Source organism: Syngnathus floridae, chromosome 6 (assembly GCF_059516105.1).
Source record: "Syngnathus floridae isolate MCC-2025c chromosome 6, RoL_Sflo_1.0, whole genome shotgun sequence".
Taxonomy (NCBI): Eukaryota; Metazoa; Chordata; class Actinopteri; order Syngnathiformes; family Syngnathidae; genus Syngnathus; species Syngnathus floridae.
The window spans coordinates 6,657,927-6,676,683 of record NC_142418.1 but is presented as its reverse complement, the minus strand read 5'-3'; the positions used below and the strand labels follow the sequence as shown (position 1 = coordinate 6,676,683).

At 46.0% G+C, this 18,757-nt stretch overlaps 2 protein-coding genes and 2 long non-coding RNA genes across 5 annotated transcripts; 3 read left to right on the top strand and 1 right to left on the bottom strand.

Moving 5' to 3' along the window:
• Positions 1-53: 53 nt before the first annotated feature.
• spg11 (SPG11 vesicle trafficking associated, spatacsin) lies at positions 54-13,386 on the bottom strand. 2 transcript variants are annotated; one of them, XM_088379039.1, is made up of 40 exons: positions 13,087-13,386; positions 12,391-12,578; positions 12,047-12,274; positions 11,240-11,441; positions 11,045-11,182; positions 10,456-10,832; positions 9,957-10,102; positions 9,789-9,885; positions 9,565-9,720; positions 9,318-9,487; positions 8,986-9,162; positions 8,847-8,918; positions 8,626-8,753; positions 8,366-8,550; positions 8,075-8,270; positions 7,747-7,938; positions 7,458-7,564; positions 7,106-7,251; positions 6,791-6,955; positions 6,576-6,642; positions 6,339-6,501; positions 6,054-6,262; positions 5,878-5,986; positions 5,651-5,810; positions 5,291-5,521; positions 5,003-5,209; positions 4,763-4,870; positions 4,410-4,575; positions 4,133-4,347; positions 3,275-3,989; positions 2,879-3,027; positions 2,544-2,748; positions 2,329-2,463; positions 2,037-2,170; positions 1,771-1,890; positions 1,509-1,677; positions 1,195-1,271; positions 962-1,117; positions 741-892; positions 54-646 (listed from the first exon to the last, which is right to left on the bottom strand). In XM_088379039.1, exons 1-40 carry the CDS (start codon positions 13,284-13,286, stop codon positions 469-471), a joined length of 7,095 nt encoding a protein of 2,364 aa, XP_088235165.1. In that variant the 5' UTR covers positions 13,287-13,386; the 3' UTR covers positions 54-468. The 2 variants fall into 2 exon arrangements, with proteins under 2 accessions (XP_088235165.1, XP_088235166.1); XM_088379040.1 differs by having other exon boundaries at positions 5,878-5,977.
• LOC148396203 (uncharacterized) lies at positions 2,340-3,060 on the top strand. The gene is made up of 2 exons (XR_015859088.1): positions 2,340-2,802; positions 2,872-3,060. It is a non-coding gene; the product is annotated as an uncharacterized LOC148396203 (long non-coding RNA).
• Positions 6,063-11,089, top strand: LOC148396202 (uncharacterized). Its single transcript, XR_015859087.1, has 4 exons — positions 6,063-6,206; positions 6,332-6,522; positions 9,844-10,843; positions 10,926-11,089. It is a non-coding gene; the product is annotated as an uncharacterized LOC148396202 (long non-coding RNA).
• A 274-nt stretch (positions 13,387-13,660) lies between the features above and the next one.
• On the top strand, positions 13,661-16,526 carry ciao2a (cytosolic iron-sulfur assembly component 2A). Its single transcript, XM_088379054.1, has 5 exons — positions 13,661-13,923; positions 14,652-14,816; positions 14,896-14,945; positions 15,506-15,551; positions 15,878-16,526. Exons 1-5 carry the CDS (start codon positions 13,896-13,898, stop codon positions 15,976-15,978), a joined length of 390 nt encoding a protein of 129 aa, XP_088235180.1. The 5' UTR covers positions 13,661-13,895; the 3' UTR covers positions 15,979-16,526.
• Positions 16,527-18,757: the final 2,231 nt, after the last annotated feature.

The following is an 18,757-nucleotide window of genomic DNA, read 5'->3' as shown; positions in this document are numbered from 1 at the left end:
GATGATGAGGTTCTCACACGCTTCAACACGCCCAAAGAAGGTGACACCTGACATTGGAGTGACTCAGCATTTAGAGCCATGTATGTCTTTATTTAAAAGACAAAATTCGTATCGAGTGGTTGTGAACACAGTTTACATTGCATGATAGGATATTAGTGGTTCTGTCCAGTTTGTTGTATGGTATGATGTTATAATATATAAAACCGAATTATCCAAGCATGACATCACACTTTATACAATGTGATGTCATAATATGAAATCATCATATTCATGTTAATTAAGGGAAAGACAGTTCATTTCCTTTTTAATCATGCTGTTACTGTTATGTCTTTACACAGTAAAGTAATTTACTTGATTAAAAACATTGCAACAAATCTTTTCTGACAGATTAATGCCATTTCAAATTATTTACAAGATGACATTTTGATTTGAGATACACCATTATGCTCTTGTCCAGGTGCCAACGCGTCAGTGTGCACCGATGGCATCGTTGAGGTAGCTGGAGGCGGCTGCGTCCTGGAGCAACATCTTGGTGACATCGTCGAGTTGTCGTTGGTATGCCAGGCGGTAGCGCAGGTAAATGTCGTCGCAGTACGTAAGCAGACGGCGTATGTTCGCCATAGCGCCACTGGGGGCACCGTCCAGCCTGGAAAAAAAAAGTAATATAAAAAAAATATTGCAATGGAAAATGTTTGTGATGATGGGCTTTTGGGTGAAATTTTAGTTATGTGGTGACTCACTTTTTAAAAATGTCCTCAAAAAGGCCTGAGCTAAGTGGGCGGAGTCTCTTCAGCTCATCCAGGTAAGCAAAATCGCCATTAAGGACCGCCTTCTGGTACACAAGCTCCGCCCAATCTGGGCTGTAGCTGTAGGCCTCTGACAACACCAACACCTTAAATGTGCAAAGTCATCCTTAATGCCATCATTTTGATCATGTGACATCACAAAGGCGGTAACCCACCTGGTAGCATCTGGGCAGTGCCATGGCGGCATCCATCATGTCAGCAGGCTGTAGGTTGACCAAGCGGAGTGTGGAGCCTTGATTGAGAAAGTGCAGCTGAAGCGTGACCAGCTTGGCCAATCGCACGCAGCGACTTGCCTGATGCACGCACGAGTCCTGTCACATACACACACGTGTGCCGTCAACATGGACGTCAGGCAGAGAGAAAATTAGCAATGGCGAGGAGTGATGACCTTGGAGAAGCTCTCTGCGGCGTCTTTGAGCAGAGACAAAACTTTGAGCAGGGAACTTTTAAGGTCTGGAGACAACACTGCTGACGACAAGCACACGAGTCAGCAAACACGGAGCCCGCAGGACGCAGAAGCACACAAGGAAGTACGGTAATTTGCGCGGAAATTAAATGATATGCAAGGCATTTATTTTTGTAAAATGAGCTTGTAATATCAAGTATTTTTATGGAGTAGCTGTAAAAACTGATTAAACTTAGTTTTAGCATGTCATTAGCTATAAGAACTATTCGTTGGTGGTTGCCAAATGAAATTCTCACCCCAGGCCTGAGACTGGATGATCTTAAGCTGTGTCCTGGCGGCCATCTCGTGGTTCTCGCCGATCTCGCGCCTCATGCTGAAACACAGTGCCACCATGTTGTGCTTCTCGCTGTCGGCGGGCAGGCAACGCTTGATGTAGTCCAACAGCGCCGTCTTCAGGCTTGAGCTCTGAGGGTGCAGAGCCCAGGTGAGATATCAGCGAGTGTGTTTCTGTGTGTGTGTGTGTGTGTGTGTGTGTGTGTGTGTGTGCCTGATTGCCACCTGTCCTCTGTCCATGTCCATTTTCTTCCTGAGCAGTATCTCAAAGCAATGGTTCTGATGGAGCAGGTCAAAGACGTACGTCATCTCGTTGTATCTGCCGATTCCTGTCAGCAGGCGCACCTGAAATCACCATTGCTTATTTTATTGTCTGCAGACAACAGCAGTCGAGTGTCGACAGATACCGTTGGAAACTCCAGAATCTGGTGTGTTCAATGTCCAACACCTTCTGAGGTTAGTCAAACGTGTCAAATCGCACTTTTACTCACCAAGAGGCCATAGTACTCGCCGGGTGCCAAGTAGGCGTGGCTTAAGTATCTGGCGCCCTGTAGCACTCGGACGATTCCTTCCATGTTGCATGTCACGCTGAAGCAGTCATGAGCCACTATCAGCAACTCTACAACTACATGATAACAACAATAACGATCTGATCTGACAGCCAAACGTCTAATCAGTATATGGTACAACAAAAACAAAGGAATTGATCTCATTCTACGAGAGAGAATGTGAGAAAGACGTACGTGCATGTTGCTATACATGTGTTTTGTATGTTTGTCTTACTGCAGCTGAGCTCCCTGAGTGGTATGCCCTTCAGCTTCTCCAGAACTTTGAGTCCCACCAGGTTAGGGTCCTCACATAAAGTAATCAGCTGGACAAGCGAGTCTCTCCCCTCCGACGGCCGGATCATCTGCCTCTCTGCACGCCCAAACACAAAAAATATATGTACAGAGCCAAGTGTGTGTTGTAAAAGCATTCTTTTCTCGCTCTCTTCCCACCAGTTTGCATCTGGTGTGCATGCTCCTGTTTGGCTCGCACCAGCGTGGCTGCCACCAACTCAGCTACAACGTCAGCGGAGAAACTTTGAGCTCGGATGAACATTTGAGCGTTCCGGAAGCGTTCAGGATGATCACACAGCAGTAACTTCTGGAGAACGCAGCCGGGATCCTCGCTGCTTATCTGACTGAACGGACACTGCAGCTCCTATCAACACATACAACGAGTGGCTTAAGGGCGATGCTGTCTTTTGATTGACAGGTCAGCTTTCCAATCAAACACATTCCCACATGTACAAGAGGACATCTGATTGATTGATGGATGGATTAGGATCTACCTTAGAGAGCTGGTAGAGGCTGAGGACTTGTTTGCAGTAGTTATTGCCATGGTGACACCGCTCAGCCATCTTCTGCAGCTGGACAGCAATGTCGTCTTCAGGAAGAGGAGGAAGCACCACGAAGGAGGACAAGCTGCTCACAGATGACGCTGTAAAAAAAAAAAAAAAAAAAAAAATGCCAATCTAAATCTGTTCTTAACTGAACTGCTTCAGACAGATAGCAACTCATGACAACTAATTGTGGACTGTGAAGACATAAATACTAGTTGTGGATGGTAAACAATTCTATAACAACTAACTAGTTGGATGTGGTCACCAACTAAAACGAGTTGCCTATAACTCTTGAAAACCACTTATGGAGGGTCAGCAGGAAATGAAAACGAGTCTGTTCCTCACAGGAGTGTAGGAGCCTCCTGGGCGGCAGGTCAGGTTCGTCCAGTGTTTCAGGTGCAAGTTCTCCTGACGCCAGTCCTCGGCAGCGTAGCAGCAGCCACAGATCAGGATGATAGAGCGAAAAGTATCGACAGGCGCGGCTGACTTCGTGGATGCTTCCTGTGTCCAACGCAGCATCCAGCAGCAGCGCGAGAGTCTGCTTCTCTGTTGGCTTAAGGAGCGGATCCACATCCAGATGCTCCTCAGCTGGACCCGGAAGTCCTTCTAGGCTGAGGAGCGTGTCTGCACGGAGCTCGGGAATGTTGCAGAATGAAAAGTCCTTCATGAGGACGTCGTACGTGTTGACGTCCGGCGGAAGGAGGTTGAAGACGCTCTCCCTCTGGATAGCGACCAGAAGGGCATGCTCTCGGACACGGCCCACCCACAGCTTCTTCTCCAGATTCTTTATCTGCTCCACCGGTGCTGGACGGTGCTGCGACAGCCAGCGGGCGGCGATGGAAAGCAGCAAACAGCCTTCTCGTATCCCCAGCAACTCCGACTGAAATTCGGAAGCTGCCGATGATACAGAGTCCGCCTGAGACAGGAAGAAGCGGAAAGCGCAGTCGGGATCCACACGCATGTCCTCGAGCTGCTGGTGACACTTCCTCCAAAAGCACACACGAGTCTCGAGCCGGGACCACTGACGCTTGGAACGCTGAAGATCCAACTCCTGGACCAACTTCATGCATAAACAAGAAAGGAAGTTTTATAGGGAATCTAACACACAGATAGAAGCAGGAAGTAGAAACATGTACACATGTCTACACAGAAACATGAAATAGACACAAGGTGAGACAGGAAGTGTAAGCGTCCGGTTGCCACCTGACACATAAGCAGCCGTTGTACAGGAAGATGTGCGAGCGTAGCGACGCTTCGTGCTTGTGCGTAGAAACCGCTAGCCTGCAGAGCATCTATGGTGGCCTGGAACTCCTCCTGCTGCACAGAGGACGAATTACACTGCAGCAACTTGGGTCTCACGCACACTCCTGAACCCTGCAGGAGGTCACTCAGCTGACTCAGTTTCTTGAAGTCTGGACCTAAACACAAGCAGGTAAAGTTCACACAGTGTGTCTCTAGTTTATGTTGTGTTTTTTCTCACCGTTGTCTTTGCTCATCATGTCGCCGTCCGCCAAGACCCGCAGGAGTCGCTGCAGCTCAAAGTGTGAGCACGTACGCTGACACAGGAGCAATAGCAAAAACCATGCCTCACTACATAACCACTGCAGTGGCACACCACCGGGGGGCGCATCACCGCTGATGCTCAGCTGAACAACAACAAAAAGAACATAATCAGGAAGCATGACGGTGAGTGAAGATGAAATGATGAAGTGTGAGTGATGATGAGGTGAGAGAGATGAGTGATGATGATGAGTGAGGAAGATGAAAATGATGAAAAAGACCAGTGATGAAGATAAAGCATGCTGCTGTCACGTGTGTGTGTCGTTTACTAACACTGCTGATGCTGGTGTGGAAGTTTCGGAGTTTGATTTTGGCTTTGTTGAAGTTCTTGTGGTCGTAGCAAAGCAGAAACATGCTAAGGACATCCAGCAGGGGACAGTCCTGACAATGCAACAACAACAACCAAAGCAGAAGAGGCACTAATTTACAAAAGTCGAAAGTAAATGCACACAAAGACACACGCATATACGTAGACTCACAATTCAGTAACAATAAAATAGTGGTGGTGCTCACACTTATGAAGAGCTGGAACCCTCGGAGTAGGGTTTGGGCTCCATGTAGCCCCTGGCCCAGGAAGGATCTCCAGATAATTGACAAGTGCTGCAGGGTCCACGGGTGAGGTTGGGGGGCGGCAGACAGGCGGTCAGTGACTTCCTGGGCTGTGACGTCATCGATGACAGTGAGGAGCCACACGCACAGGCATGACACAAACTCCGGCTCCTGTCAAACAAGGCATGTATACTGAGTGATGCGACTAACCCGAGTGGTGCGAGCTTTGATGGTGGGTGGGGCTACGGTCACCTGTTGACAGGCAGCGAGCACGGCCAATGAGGGGCTACGATGCTTCAATGCCTCTTGCAGCAGGTACATGCTAGGCTCCGCCTCCTCTTGGCTCCGCAGCAGTACCTGGAAGAGGTCTAGGGGGGTGACTGGGCCCACTGAGGATTCACCAGTGAACAACTGCAGCTCGCCAAACGCCATATGCAAGTGGTCCTGGAGGGTGGGGCTAAACTGGAACAATAAGGAGCCAACCTGGCCACACAAAAATTGGAATCGTGATGAGACAGGAAGTAAAAATCTGAGCAGATCAGATGTGTAAAAATGAACAGACAGAAGTAGAAAATGACAAGCCAGGAAGTAGCAACATTATGGGCTCATCACCTGCTGCGATGTAAAGTGGTGGATTTGTACAAACAACAGGAAATTGAGGAAGTGTCCGTCACGGGCGCAGTGGGCGGGATAAACGCAGCTGAGAGGAAGACCATGAAGACGACAAAAATCCACTGGCAATGACCACTCCTGAGCGGCCTCCCACGAACTCCTGGCAACATAAAAGTAATGTGATGATGATTACCATCATATTGAAAAATGATGATAAAAATGCTCACCTGTTGACATCTTTGACTTCCAAGCTATCAATCACAGCAGCTTCCAGGTAGCCAATCAGTTCCTTCGCAGCTCCTGGCTCTGCCTCCACAAGCTTGACGCCTTTCGACACTGACAACATGGTGTGTGCTCACACAAGCTCTGTGTGGAGATAGTGTGTGAGTGTGTGTGTATTTACCCAGTGTGTGCAGAGGCTGTGTGTCTCCACAATGAGTGCGGTTGAGTTTCCAGTGTGTCCAGATGATGTTGAGGACATTAACGTCAACTCTGATTTGGACGCTGTCAAGGCCAAGAAGCTCGCAGAAACAAACCGCTGCTGCCACCACTGACGGTAAATTGAAACTCTGCACTGCCAAAATGTGTACTTGCTGCCGGGCTTTCTGCAAACTATAAGGCACAGATACAAGCAAGATTAAACCGTGATCTCCTTAGTGACTATATGTGCATGCGTTTCAGTTCTCACATTTGACCGACGTGGTCGCAGCCATTCAGCTGCTGCAGCAGGAAAGTGGCAAAGGCGAAGGACGGTCGGCCATTTTGCAGATAATACAGGAAGTCCAGCTGCTCAACCAGGGCAAAGGAGTCCACCAAGTGCGGGCTGGAGAAGTGAGGCAGCTCTATCGTTTCTACGGCAACAAGGTTGACAGGTAATCAGCTGACAGTCCATGTGACTGGGTGTTGTATGTGTCGATCGACTTACCGACGGAGTTCAGTGAATTTCCCTCCTGCCAGCCGAACAGTCGGCATGGGTCGAGAGGATGCAGTGCCTGCAGCAAACACACGGAGGTGATGAACTACACATGAGTTTTTTTTGCCCGAGTATAGACACAACATGCAGACAAAATGTCAACTACGTCTACAAAAATTGTGCACACATTATACCAACTTCATGGCATCATTTTCCCCCCGTCCCACCTGAAGAAGATGGTACACGGATACATCTGTGAAGGCGCCGGGCCCTCGCGGCCCTGCTGGGAACAGCGCCGCCTTTAGTTTGGGGTACGCTGTCAGTGCCATCTTCATCAGCTGTGGATCTATAGAGAACTCCGCCTTTGACTGACTTTCACCCTGGGCCACCACCTGGCAAACAGGAAGTAGTGAAATGGCTACATACGTGGTGCCAGTGTGAATGGAATAGAATAATAGCATTTATTGGAATAGACAACTAAATTGGAAAAAGGTACACGTGTGAAAAGTTTACAAGTTATTGTAAAAGGGAACAAAGCTGACCTGGTCGATGCCCCCCGGAGCGAACATGATGGTGGCGAGGGCGAGCAGACTGTGACCCTCCAGCAGAAGCGAGCTGAGGGACGGGGGGCTTCCTGGTAGGAGAACCTGAGCACATGTCAGACTGGCCTGATGGACCAACGTTGGATCTGAAGGATACACAGGAAGTAGAAGAGAATGAGGCGGCACCCATGTAGCACATGGTCTTTACAGGTCCCGAAGAGTGGTAGTCTGACACTAAATGGGGCATTCATGTGAGGGGCTCAGTTAGGAATGCACTAGCCTACGAATATATACAGATCCAAATGTTCTGAGTGGTAACAGAATGAAGTAAACTCCTAACTTGAGGTACCACCTGTCAGGTTCGTGGTGATCTCCTGCATTTTCACCATCATGTCTGACCAGGGCTGCGAGTGAGTCGGACCTCCATTGGACAGCACAGGACAGTTCCTGGGAGTCAACCTGCCCAAATATAACAAGATTTCATTTTCCTTATATGATAAATACAGAACCTCCTCTTTATCTTTGAAATATTTCAGACCCCACGCCCCGAATGTTTCTGGCCTAAAGTGAAAAGGTAATTTCCCCCTCTACCTAGTAAGTGTACTAAGTGAAATCAAACTGCTGATGACAGATGTGCGCACTTGTAATGCTCCAGGTAGGTGTAGAGGAGGAACTGCAGTTGGCGTTCCAGACACCATCTGATGACACGCGAGTGGATGTCCAGACCAAGGTGCCGATGGACGAGCGCCGGCGTCATAAGACAGCCACCCTGAGCCACACGCCACAAAAGTTGATCCAAGTCGGACAGCTCGTCAGGGATGAATACACCCCGCCTGTGAGAGGGATAAAGATAATGTGAAAGTGGTAGAAAAAGTCAGTGTAATGTATAAGATGTATGAGTTAATATGAAAGGGCACAGGTCAACAACACAGGAAGTCTTCGTATGGTGGTGGTGAACACATCTCCCACCTGGCGAGCGTGTCCAGGATTTCCTCCCTGAGGAAGTGGCTGCTCCGCGTATTGTCGTTGACCACTTGTGCCATCAAGTCAGGCCACTGAGCGGCACCAGAGGCCTCTCTGCTCTCCATCCAGCCCACCAAGTCAGTGTGGTTGTGGAATGAGGTCATGTGACTCCACAGCACTGCCCCATCACACCAATGCAACTCTAAACATCACATCAGAAATGAACTGGTGAACTCTAAAGCGGATATGTGCTGCCACATCAGGAATATTTACAAAACAAAACAACAAATTTCCTACCGTCATGCCGGCATCTGGACAACAAGATGGCCGTCCTGCTGCTCTGCTCCCAGTTCTTCACCCAATCCAGCCTCACTTTCTGCCAAAGCCCCTCCTCTTCCTGCTCATACATCTCCTTTCCCAGCACTTCCTCCAGGACCTCCTCATCTCCCGCTTCCTCCTCGTGCAGGAGCAGCTGCACCGATCTGGATGATAGAGAGGTGATGTCAGATTACCAATGCGACTGCGGCCGGCGACCACTCAATAGAAGCATTATTCACCTGCAATCCAAGGTGCTGTCTGTACACTGGCGACGTGGGAGAGGAGCCATATTCGCTGCTTCCTTGATGAACGCCACGCTATCAAGCTCCTCTTTGGAAAAGTGACCCCGTCTGCATAGTTCCTCCTCCTGAATAAGCAGCCAATCACAGATGCAGATGACTTGAGGTACGAGTCGGTGTGAAAGGGGTACATGTCAGCAGACAGGAAGTAGACAACTGACCACAAAGTCCCGGAGGTCCCTGTCGTTTGTGTAGATGCAGATTCGATGCAGTTCCTTCTTCACATTGAAACCCTGATTAAAACAAGATGGCCGTCTTTGGAGGTAAACCCAAAACAAGAGTTGATGTCCAGGTACCCACCATGTTGGTGAGGAGAGCGATAGCGGTTGGCATGTCTCGTCCCTGCAGACACGAGAAGACCAGACGCAGGCCTGTCGCCCTCAGGGCTGGAAGACGCCCCTCGGGAAGGCCCTGCCGCCTGAATACCGCCTGGGCTCTGGGGATTTGATTGCTCAGGACTGATAGACGGACCACTTCCTGTATAAATCGGTGTATAAGAGGCAAGAATCTGTGTGAAATAGGTAAAGGTCAATGTGAACGTTGGAAATGTTAGTGTGAAAGTGGTCATAATGTGAAACGGGGTCTATATTAACACTGTGGTCTAAAACAAAAAAGAGCAAATGAGGAGTCACCTCTACTGGAAACCCGTCCCATTCATCCTCCTCCTCCTCCTCCCCTGGTGGTTGATCGTTGTGATCTTTGGCTCCCTCTGCAGGCCATGGGTATTTCTTCAAGAAAGTCCTGAGTTCCGCCAGGTACTTGTTCAGAACGTCCACGCAGCCGCGCACGTCTTCATCCTCGTCTACATAGCACGCACATACACACTCAGGGATAATGCTAATGTAGCATTGCGCTAGCTGTGGGTGCGTGACGTCTTACAGCTCATGTGCGTTAGAATGTAGCGTATCTGCGCGTTGACGAAGCTTATCGTGATGAGAAGCAGTTGCTCTGAGAACTGGCGGCTTTGAGCGTCGTTTCTCGATTCCCGGATGGCGGCACACAGCAGGTCCAAGGCGGGACACAAAGTCTGGACACCTGTGCAAATGGAAACATGGAGCAATATGCTATGTGAGAAATGTAACTGAGTAAAATTTGGGTCGTACGCTCCGTGAGGCTGATGGTGCTGTGCGTTTTCAAAAGATCTTCTTTGCTCTTCAGGTAGAAGTCCACCGTGTCCAGTTGCCGGTTTTTAACTCCTGCCTGTTCAGTGACGCCAAGACACAAAAATGACAACGATGCCCAAGATGGACGAGACGAATCGTGACTTGTACCTTCAGGGAGTGAATGGGGATGGAGCAACGCTCCCACGTGTTTAAGTGACAAAGTGCATCCACGGTGGCCGCGCTGCCAAACATCATCAAACTGCTCAGGAGCTCCTGCTGCGACACTGAGAACAAAACCTGGAACATTCCCGACTCTGGGGAGGACAACAGGAAAGTGGAAATCAAAAATTCCAAAACTTTTACTCCATATCCTTGATGTCCTTCTTGACGTCCATGAACTTCATTTACTAGTACACTCTCTGTTCTCACAAGTAGGACAATTTAATGCATTCGTAGTGCGACTGTCTTGGCCGTATTTTTTTTCCGCACGACTACTGTATGCATTTTCTGCTCTGCCAATTTAAAATACTGTTTCTAATTAATTGGTGCAAATTTAAACATGTTCTTTTTATCACATTCATTGATTAATCAACAAGATGAGTGTGACAGATTAATCAATTATTAGGATAATTAATAATGTAATACTTAATAATACTAAATAACTTACTCTTGAGGAGCACAGCATGATGTTTCTGTCCACAGAGTTCCACCACCACGGCAGGGCCCTCTACCTGGTGGTAGCTCACGTTCCCGGCCGCATAGTCCCATAAGACAGCGGTGCTCTGTATGTTTCCTGGGGATGCAAACACCAACATAGCGGAGAAGTTGCAGACTGACAGCAGAGACGGGGCGGATGACTCCGGCACTGCGAAGGTGATGTTGGCGCCCCCGAGAGGGACTCTGCTACGGGCCGGCGGCACGGCTGGGCTGGAACCGTGGCGGGGAAGTGATGAAGACCAGGAGGTGGCGACCGGTTGGAGCGATGAGAGCAAGGAAGACTTCTGGGCCGCGTTGTACATGGATGCCAGACGAACGCCCCAGGACCTACACATGAAGTAAGCATCCATTTTCAAGAGCATGCATGCTAACATGTCAACATTTAAGCAAAGGGACACATATTACATTCAAACTCCACAGAGGAAGGCTGGAGCACAGAATGAAACCCCGAACCATAGAACTGTGAAGCGGACAAGCTAACCACTAAGCCTCTATGCTGCCGTGCTGAAATTTAATAATAAATCAGAGAAACAGTTCACCTGTCAGCATTGAAGGTGAGGCCCAGCGCGGCCAGGGTGCTGCTGGCACTTGTTATTTTGTCCTCATCGATCGGTTGTTGGGGTCGCAGGGGTGGGCCAGTGGGTGTGGCTTGACACAGCAGGTCATCAGGGTTCCTCCTGGAAGATGATGACGAGTGAGTGACACATTCAGAATCGTCAAACTTATGCATATACCTGAAGTAATGGTCGAGATCAATGGCGGCGGCAATATTGTTGTGCGTGATGACGACGACCGTACTCATGTCGGCCGACACCTCCAGGTAGCGCAATTGTGACCATGAGGTGGCCAAATCCGCCTCCTCTGTCAGGCCGCTGCTCAGGTAGGCGGCAACGTGCACAGTGGCCAAGTGAAAGCCGTCGATTACATCATAAATGGCTGGACACCCAATTAAGAAGTTTTAAAGTTAAAGTCCCAAAGTTAAAGTCCCAATGATCATTGTCACACACACATCTGGGTGTGGTGAAATTTGTCCTCTGCATTTAACCCATCCCCATGTGATTTTAATCCATCCCCTGGGGGAGAGGGGAGCAGTGAGCAGCAGCGGTGCCGCGCTCGGGAATCATTTGGTGATCTAACCCCCCAATTCCAACCCTTAATGCTGAGTGCCAAGCAGGGAGGCAATGGGTCCCATTTTTATAGTCTTTGGTATGACCCGGCCAGGGTTTGAACCCACAACCTTCCAGTCTCAGGGCGGACACTCTACTACTAGGCCACTGAGCTGGTTTTGACACTCATTACTTCCATTTCTTGGTGGAAATTAAAGTCACTAGTTGATTTTTGGAAAAATAGTTTCAAGAGGGCTTAAAAAACCTTTCAAATTACTGCAACATCTATGCTGATTTCCCTTAGCCGTTCTAGGGCATTTTACATTACATGTCAGCATGAAGCTAGTGGACTTTCATTAATATATAGTTTTGTTTCAAATTCTGATTTCTATTGATTGATGTAAATTTACAATGTTTAACATGCAATAAGGATACAGATCAGTCCGCTTTCGCTGAGGATGAAGGCAACATGTTGGCGCACGCAGCACTGGACCGCAGCCACAGCACCATTGTCCATCGGGCCCAGGCGGTTACAGTTTAGAACCTGCGCCACTTCCTGTGCTAGTGACCACTCCAAACGTAGAAGCCAGACACCATCCAATAGCATTTGGCAGTAACCCGATACAAACGACAGCACATGTGCCATCTGCGGGTTACAGCCACCTAAAGACACAATCGACACATGAAGTGTTAGCATGGGGGCTTCACTTAATTCTCATCGTCTAGGTCAGCAAAACTTTATTCTTCGCGACAATTCTTACCAACATTTCGGAACCAACCTGAGTATTCATGCTGCTCCTGCAGTAGGCGCTGTGCAGGACACTCGCCAACAAGGTGCACAGAAAGCGCCGTTCCTCTTTCAGCATTCACCTCCAACATCCTCAGCTCGCACCCGGAGCCCACGGCCAGCAGGCGTGTGACTCCGCCTCCTCCTGGGCAACCACTTGGAGCCTCCTCCCAGGTAAAGCTAGGGGAAAAACACTCTGTCATTCAAATTATCGTGCACAATGTCCTGTCTAGTCTACTTTAAGATGAGCCCATTGTAATGTTGTTATCGATCATTATCAAGATATTTGACATTAATATTGAAATATGAAATTTTGGCCATATAATAATGCTTTGAAAACCCCAGTACTCAATTTAAACGACCCTGTAAGAGGAATTGAGGTGTGCTTCTAATTGCATTCTAATTACATGTTTGCTTTTACACACCAAAGAGATTATTTTTTCTCTTGAGGTCTGACCAGCCTAATTGATCAACTCATTGATTGAAAAACTCATTGTGGGGGTGGTGACAATGTTAATTTGCTACACTGTTGCGTCACAGAAAAGCGAAAATGATGTGTCCTACTTCATTTGTGTATGAAAGCTGCTGTTGCTAGAAGGCATAGAATTAAGTGTTTATTATTATTTTTAAGTAAGTTGATGTACGTTTTAATAATAACTGCGATCGAAGTAAACAAAAGTGGACGCACTCCTGATAGGTTCCGTCTAGCTTCACTGGAGCAACCTCGTCGGCCGGGTCCCACAGCATCAGCGTTCCATCCATCTCCAGGCAGCCGAGCAAAGCGCCGCTCCCGGGAGCGAGCTGAGCCTTGCGGACATCATCCACCTCCCGCCAGTGCTCCTTGGCCGGCAGGAGAGCCACTTCGATCGCGGAGGAGCGCTCCGCCATCTCGACCCGCAGGAGACTTCCAGTTCACAAAAACGCATCCAGATTACCCACAAACCTAAGACATTTCCTTTTCTTTTTTGTAAACATTACGCACCAGTCACGTGACACGTCACAACTGTCAGCTGACTACGTCTGACCATTGAGAAAACAGGCGGACGGACCAACTTCATCAAATGACGATGTGATTTTATCGTCATTTCATCGGATCTAATTTACGAATCTGCGTTGCCTGTCAGTCACGCTAGAAAAACCAAATCAAGTCACATTTTAAGTATCCGCAGTATTATTGTTGTTAAATTTGTTTTAAAGTGAGACCTCATTTAGATTTTGTTTAAATATCTGGTGGTTTAGCCCAAAACGATTGATCAGGCATCGATTGCTTTTCCCAGAAACAAAATGTCAGCCTGCTGCCGACATCGGCAGCTGATCTGAGAGCAGTTTACAAACGGTCTGATGTTGACGTTTGGCACCTCTCCTTCTGCTGAATTGAAGTCACTTTTGTCTCTGCATATTTCTTTTTGACTCTTATCATGATCATCACCAACGGCGCGTGTTAATCGCCACCTGGGCCCACACTTTAACGCCAGAATTCTACAAAGGAGAACAAGAATGGAAGAGAAAGCCTTGGAGGTTTACGGTGTGTGACTCTTGGGTAAACTAAGTTTAAAAACAAAAAAGATCGTTTCACGGCAATGACATGCTCACCAATTTGAACAGGCGAGATGAATAAATATAAAGTAATCGTCTAAGAATTTGGTGCAAAGTGCATATGTTTTTTCTATTATTCTTTTAATCGGCCATTTCGTCGTCGTTGCTGTGTCAGCGAAAAAACTGCCATCAAATAATATTCTGGACTTTAGTGTGGTTGGCGTCGTTGAAGTGTTTTGACTTGGTAAAAAAAAATATATTTCGAATGGATTAAAATTAACCAATTGACTCAACTAGTATCCATATTACGAGCCACCTGTTGGTCTTTTTTTTGTGTGTGTGTTGCGAGCTTGAGCTCTATCTAATGAAGTTTAAAAAGTGAAAAACTAAGGTAAATCAATGGCATGCCTTGTGGGCAAGGAGATCGCCAGTTGCTGATGCACACTCAGATATTTACTTAAGGCAATAAACAGTCAAACACTCAAATACATTTTGAACAACTTGCTGCAGTATAGCTGCTGTAGGCCACAGCTCTCACTTATGGACTCCAGCTCACCGTCATTCATGGAGCCACGCCCATTAACGGCAGATATCCAACATAGGACACGATAGTTAGTACACTCAATACAATTTAAGAATAACTAACATTTATTGAACCACTGTGTGATATGTAAAGTCTAAGTAGCACAAAAATAATGTTACTGTGTTATGAGTCAGATGTGATCCGATCCATCCGAGACCCGGAGAAGCCCAACACACTGGAGGAGCTGGACGTGGTGACAGAGAATTGCGTGGAGGTCCAGGAGCTGGGTAACGACGAGTATCTCATCATCATCAAGTTCTCCCCGACCGTCCCACACTGCTCCCTGGCCACCCTCATCGGTCTGTCGCTACCTTTTGGCCATGCCCCGTCCTCCACTTTTGCATCATTCTGATTGTTTTTTGTGTGCTCTTATTGCAGGTTTGTGTTTACAAGTCAAGCTGGAGAGATGTCTGCCCTTCAAACACAAAGTGAGTGCATGACAACAAAGCAACTTGATGTTTTCACATTGGCTGTGTTAGGAATCACTTAGAATCAGAATTCACTTTATTCCCATTGTCAGTAAAGGAGATCACAAACCAGGATTTTTTTGCGGTACAATCGTGCAGCATGAAATAAGGGTAAAAGATGAGAATATCTAAAAACACTTTAAGGCATGCACTAAAATAGACTGATAAAAAATATCTACACTAAATTACAAATATGCATCAGCAGCAATATGAGCATAATGCCATTTTGCAAATAGAGCCGCGCAATTGTCGTGTGCAGGTTATAGAGAGTCTGATGTAGAGTTAGTAAATGTTCATGAGTGTTATGGCAGAAGGGAAGAAGCTGTTCTGGGACGAATGGACCATAGCCTTCTCCCTGAGGCAAGTGTCTGTGTCAAGGGTGAGAATGGTCAGCTGTGATACGACTTGGTCCTGGAGACATATACAGGTCCTGGACAGATGGCAGCTTACAGTCACCGCCCAACATATTGCAGTTCATTTTTTACGGTTGCAGTCAGATGACAAACTTTGTTTCTCGTCAGCTGGAGATTTACATCAGTGAAGGAACACATTCCACCGAAGAGGACAGTAAGTCACTTTACAATCTTTAATTTCAATATGTCATGTGTTTGTATGAACCTCACACGGAGGGGCCCTCTGTTATTTAAGCCAAGTTATCAAGCATTTTATCAAGCATCCTCAAGTAGTTCATTTTGTTTTGGTTTGGTTAATTCAAATGTGTATTTATTTTGTTTGCAGGTCTTTCACGGTCATTCATTTGATTATACAAGTCTATTCAACTCACTTGTGTAGTTCAATTATTTATTGATGAAGTCGAGCGAAATAAAAGCTTCATGCTGATTTTTTCGACGTGCCTTTTTTAATCTGTCTTATGTTTCTGTATTTGTGTCCAGTCAACAAGCAGATAAACGACAAGGAACGAGTTGCAGCCGCCATGGAAAATCCAAACCTCAGGGACATCGTGGAGCAGTGCATCATTGAACCTGATGACTGACTCCACACACAGTTGCTGTGTGTATAAGTGTGTGTGTGTGTGTGCATAAGTTTGTGTATACATTCATTCAAGGTGTTGAGTCAGCTTGTGAATGCGTGTTCAGGTGTGGCAGAGCCTCACTTTCATGTAAAAAAAACAAAACACAATGATTATATAAAATGATTTTCCATTTTACTTCTCTGGAAAGTGCTATTTTTAAGCTTTGGAGTCTAATGATTCATTTTGAATCATGATGTTATCACGAATCAGCTTATTTCCTGTTCAATTACATGTGTGCTACGAAAGTGATACAGCAAGCAGCCAACCTCACGTTGGATTGCGCAAGCTCTCCCGAAAAGCCCAAATAGGCCGCATCATGTATTGGTAATATTACTATACTACACCAGAGGAGGCTATTGACCATAGCATGTTGTTTTCCTGTCTCCAAAAACACTTGCAATGTGCATTCTGGCTTTCCATATTCATATCCGTGCCTTAAATAAATGTAAACAAAGAGTTTCCTTAAAACCAGATGAAAGATAAATGTTAAAATAAAATTTGAGTGATGACTGAGTAATCATTTCTATTTCAGGAATACACAACTGCTTTAAAATGAATCAAATATTGCACATGCATGAAAATGAGAAAAAGAAAGGGAGAGAAATACAATGGGTGTAGTTTTTTTTTACAATCAACTCTTAGCCACAAGATGGTACCCAAAGCTTCGACATGACCAGGTGACATTGAACTTGCTTTCTGGGTCCACAGATGATGGAGTAGTAATAGCGAGGGAGGAGGAGAGGGGTGGCTGTTTCTCTGTGCTGCAGGTCTCCTAAGAGCAATTTGAAAGGTCTTTAGAGACAAAAATAAACAAATATGCAAGCATATACGCATTTTGTCACAAAAGTATTCTGATTTCAAAAGGATTGCTGAATTTGTTCTTAGAAAAATCTATTCCCAGGTACAATTTCCAGCATAAAAATGGTCCCATTGTTGTACATACACACACATAGTCTTGCTAGACAAAAGTACTGGAACAGTGTGAATGCTTTGAATTCAAGCTGTGAAGAAAAAAATTCGACGCATTGTCAGGTCATGCAACGCTCCTGTGTGGGCGTGGCTACACTAGTATAAGGACACAAATTGTTTTGAATCTTCTGCACATGTATGGTTGACAGGCTCCATATGGGCCCTGATCTTTTAGTCCTCATTAAGTACAATCTTCTTAATGTTGTTGTTAGTATCGCGAGCCGTAGGATTGAAAAACCGGCAGAGGTTCATATGGAATCAGTTACTGTAGTTAAAAGTGGCTCTGGATCTTCCCCAATCGCCAAGTTAATCTTGCCATGTGTGCTAATTTTGCTTTTCTCATCTCTAAGACACTTACAATTTTTATGTAGCTCTGTCTACATGGGAGGAAAATAAAAGGTAACACTCACACTAATTCCCAACCACATTCGCCCACTTAACAAATGTATTTATGTGCACATCAGCGAAATCCTCCCACCCTTTTCCATACGCACAACTTGGCCCAACCTCTTCTTTCTCCTCCCTCATCCCTCTTTCTTTTGCAGGTCATGGCAGATAGTGAAGAGATAAATATCAGTAGCAATAAAAGGCCTGCATCATGAATAATAAAACAGCAGTAATCTCCTACCAATGATTTATATATCTACAGCCCCTGATGGTTGCACACGCTCAATGTGTGCGCAGGGGGGAGTCGCGCATTGAGCGCTATTAAATTGAGACGAATGGTGATGCAGAGGGTGGAAGTGGCTTTGGACGCGCACACACGCGTGCACACAAACAAGGCAACCGCCCACACGTGTCAAAAAGGAACACAAGGAGATTTATGCCGAAAATATAGAGACATGGACAGACTCGCACCGTCTCAGAGATTGGCAAGATGTCGGCAGAGAGAAGCGAGATTTTACAGGCTTTTATTTTGTCAAGAGTCAAACTCTCTTTGGCTGATGGAGGAGTTGAGGTGGGGATAAATATAGCTGACCAGGGCACATTTTCTCCTGCTGCTTTGTGTTATGCCCAGGACTTGAGATGAGAGGTCACTTTAACTGTCAAAACAGACACTCTAACTACACTTGCATTACATTTAAATGTTTGTTGTGTTTGTGTCAAGTCCAGAAAAAGCTGCAACCCTTGAGAAAAATTTATCAGCATATTGACGGGCCAAATACTGTTTTGTTTTACTGTATGTGTTTTTGTGTTTCTCATTATTGGCGGTGGTACTAAAAATAAATAAATTGTTATAATTGAGATTAATAATTATAGGAGTTGTCTATTTGTTGTCGTTGAGCTCTGTGGTATAAGCCTTGACCATGATATGGCAAAAAAAAGGTACGACACGCCCCTTTCGAGCTTCATGCCTTAATTGGGCAATACTAAGCTAGAAAAGGCAGTCGTCAACGGATTCCATGTTTTATGTAATCGTATGTAAGGTTGCGAACGTCACGTAAGCTGTGATTGCTGTTACTTGGGCACACGTGATGTCATTTTCAGTCGATAGCAAGTGAAGTGTTTTTTAAGCTGTTAATTGTGCATGAAACGTAATGAAGTTACCAATATATATATATATATATATATATATATATATATATATATATATATATATATATATATATATATATATATATATATGCTAAAAGTGTTCAGTAAGTAAAATATCCCTTTAAGCACACTTCTGGTTTGTTAATCAAACAAAGAAAGCTGTGATTATTTCAAACAATTGCAAAAATACATTTTGATGCTGACAATCACAATTATGACTTAGCTTTTGAATATT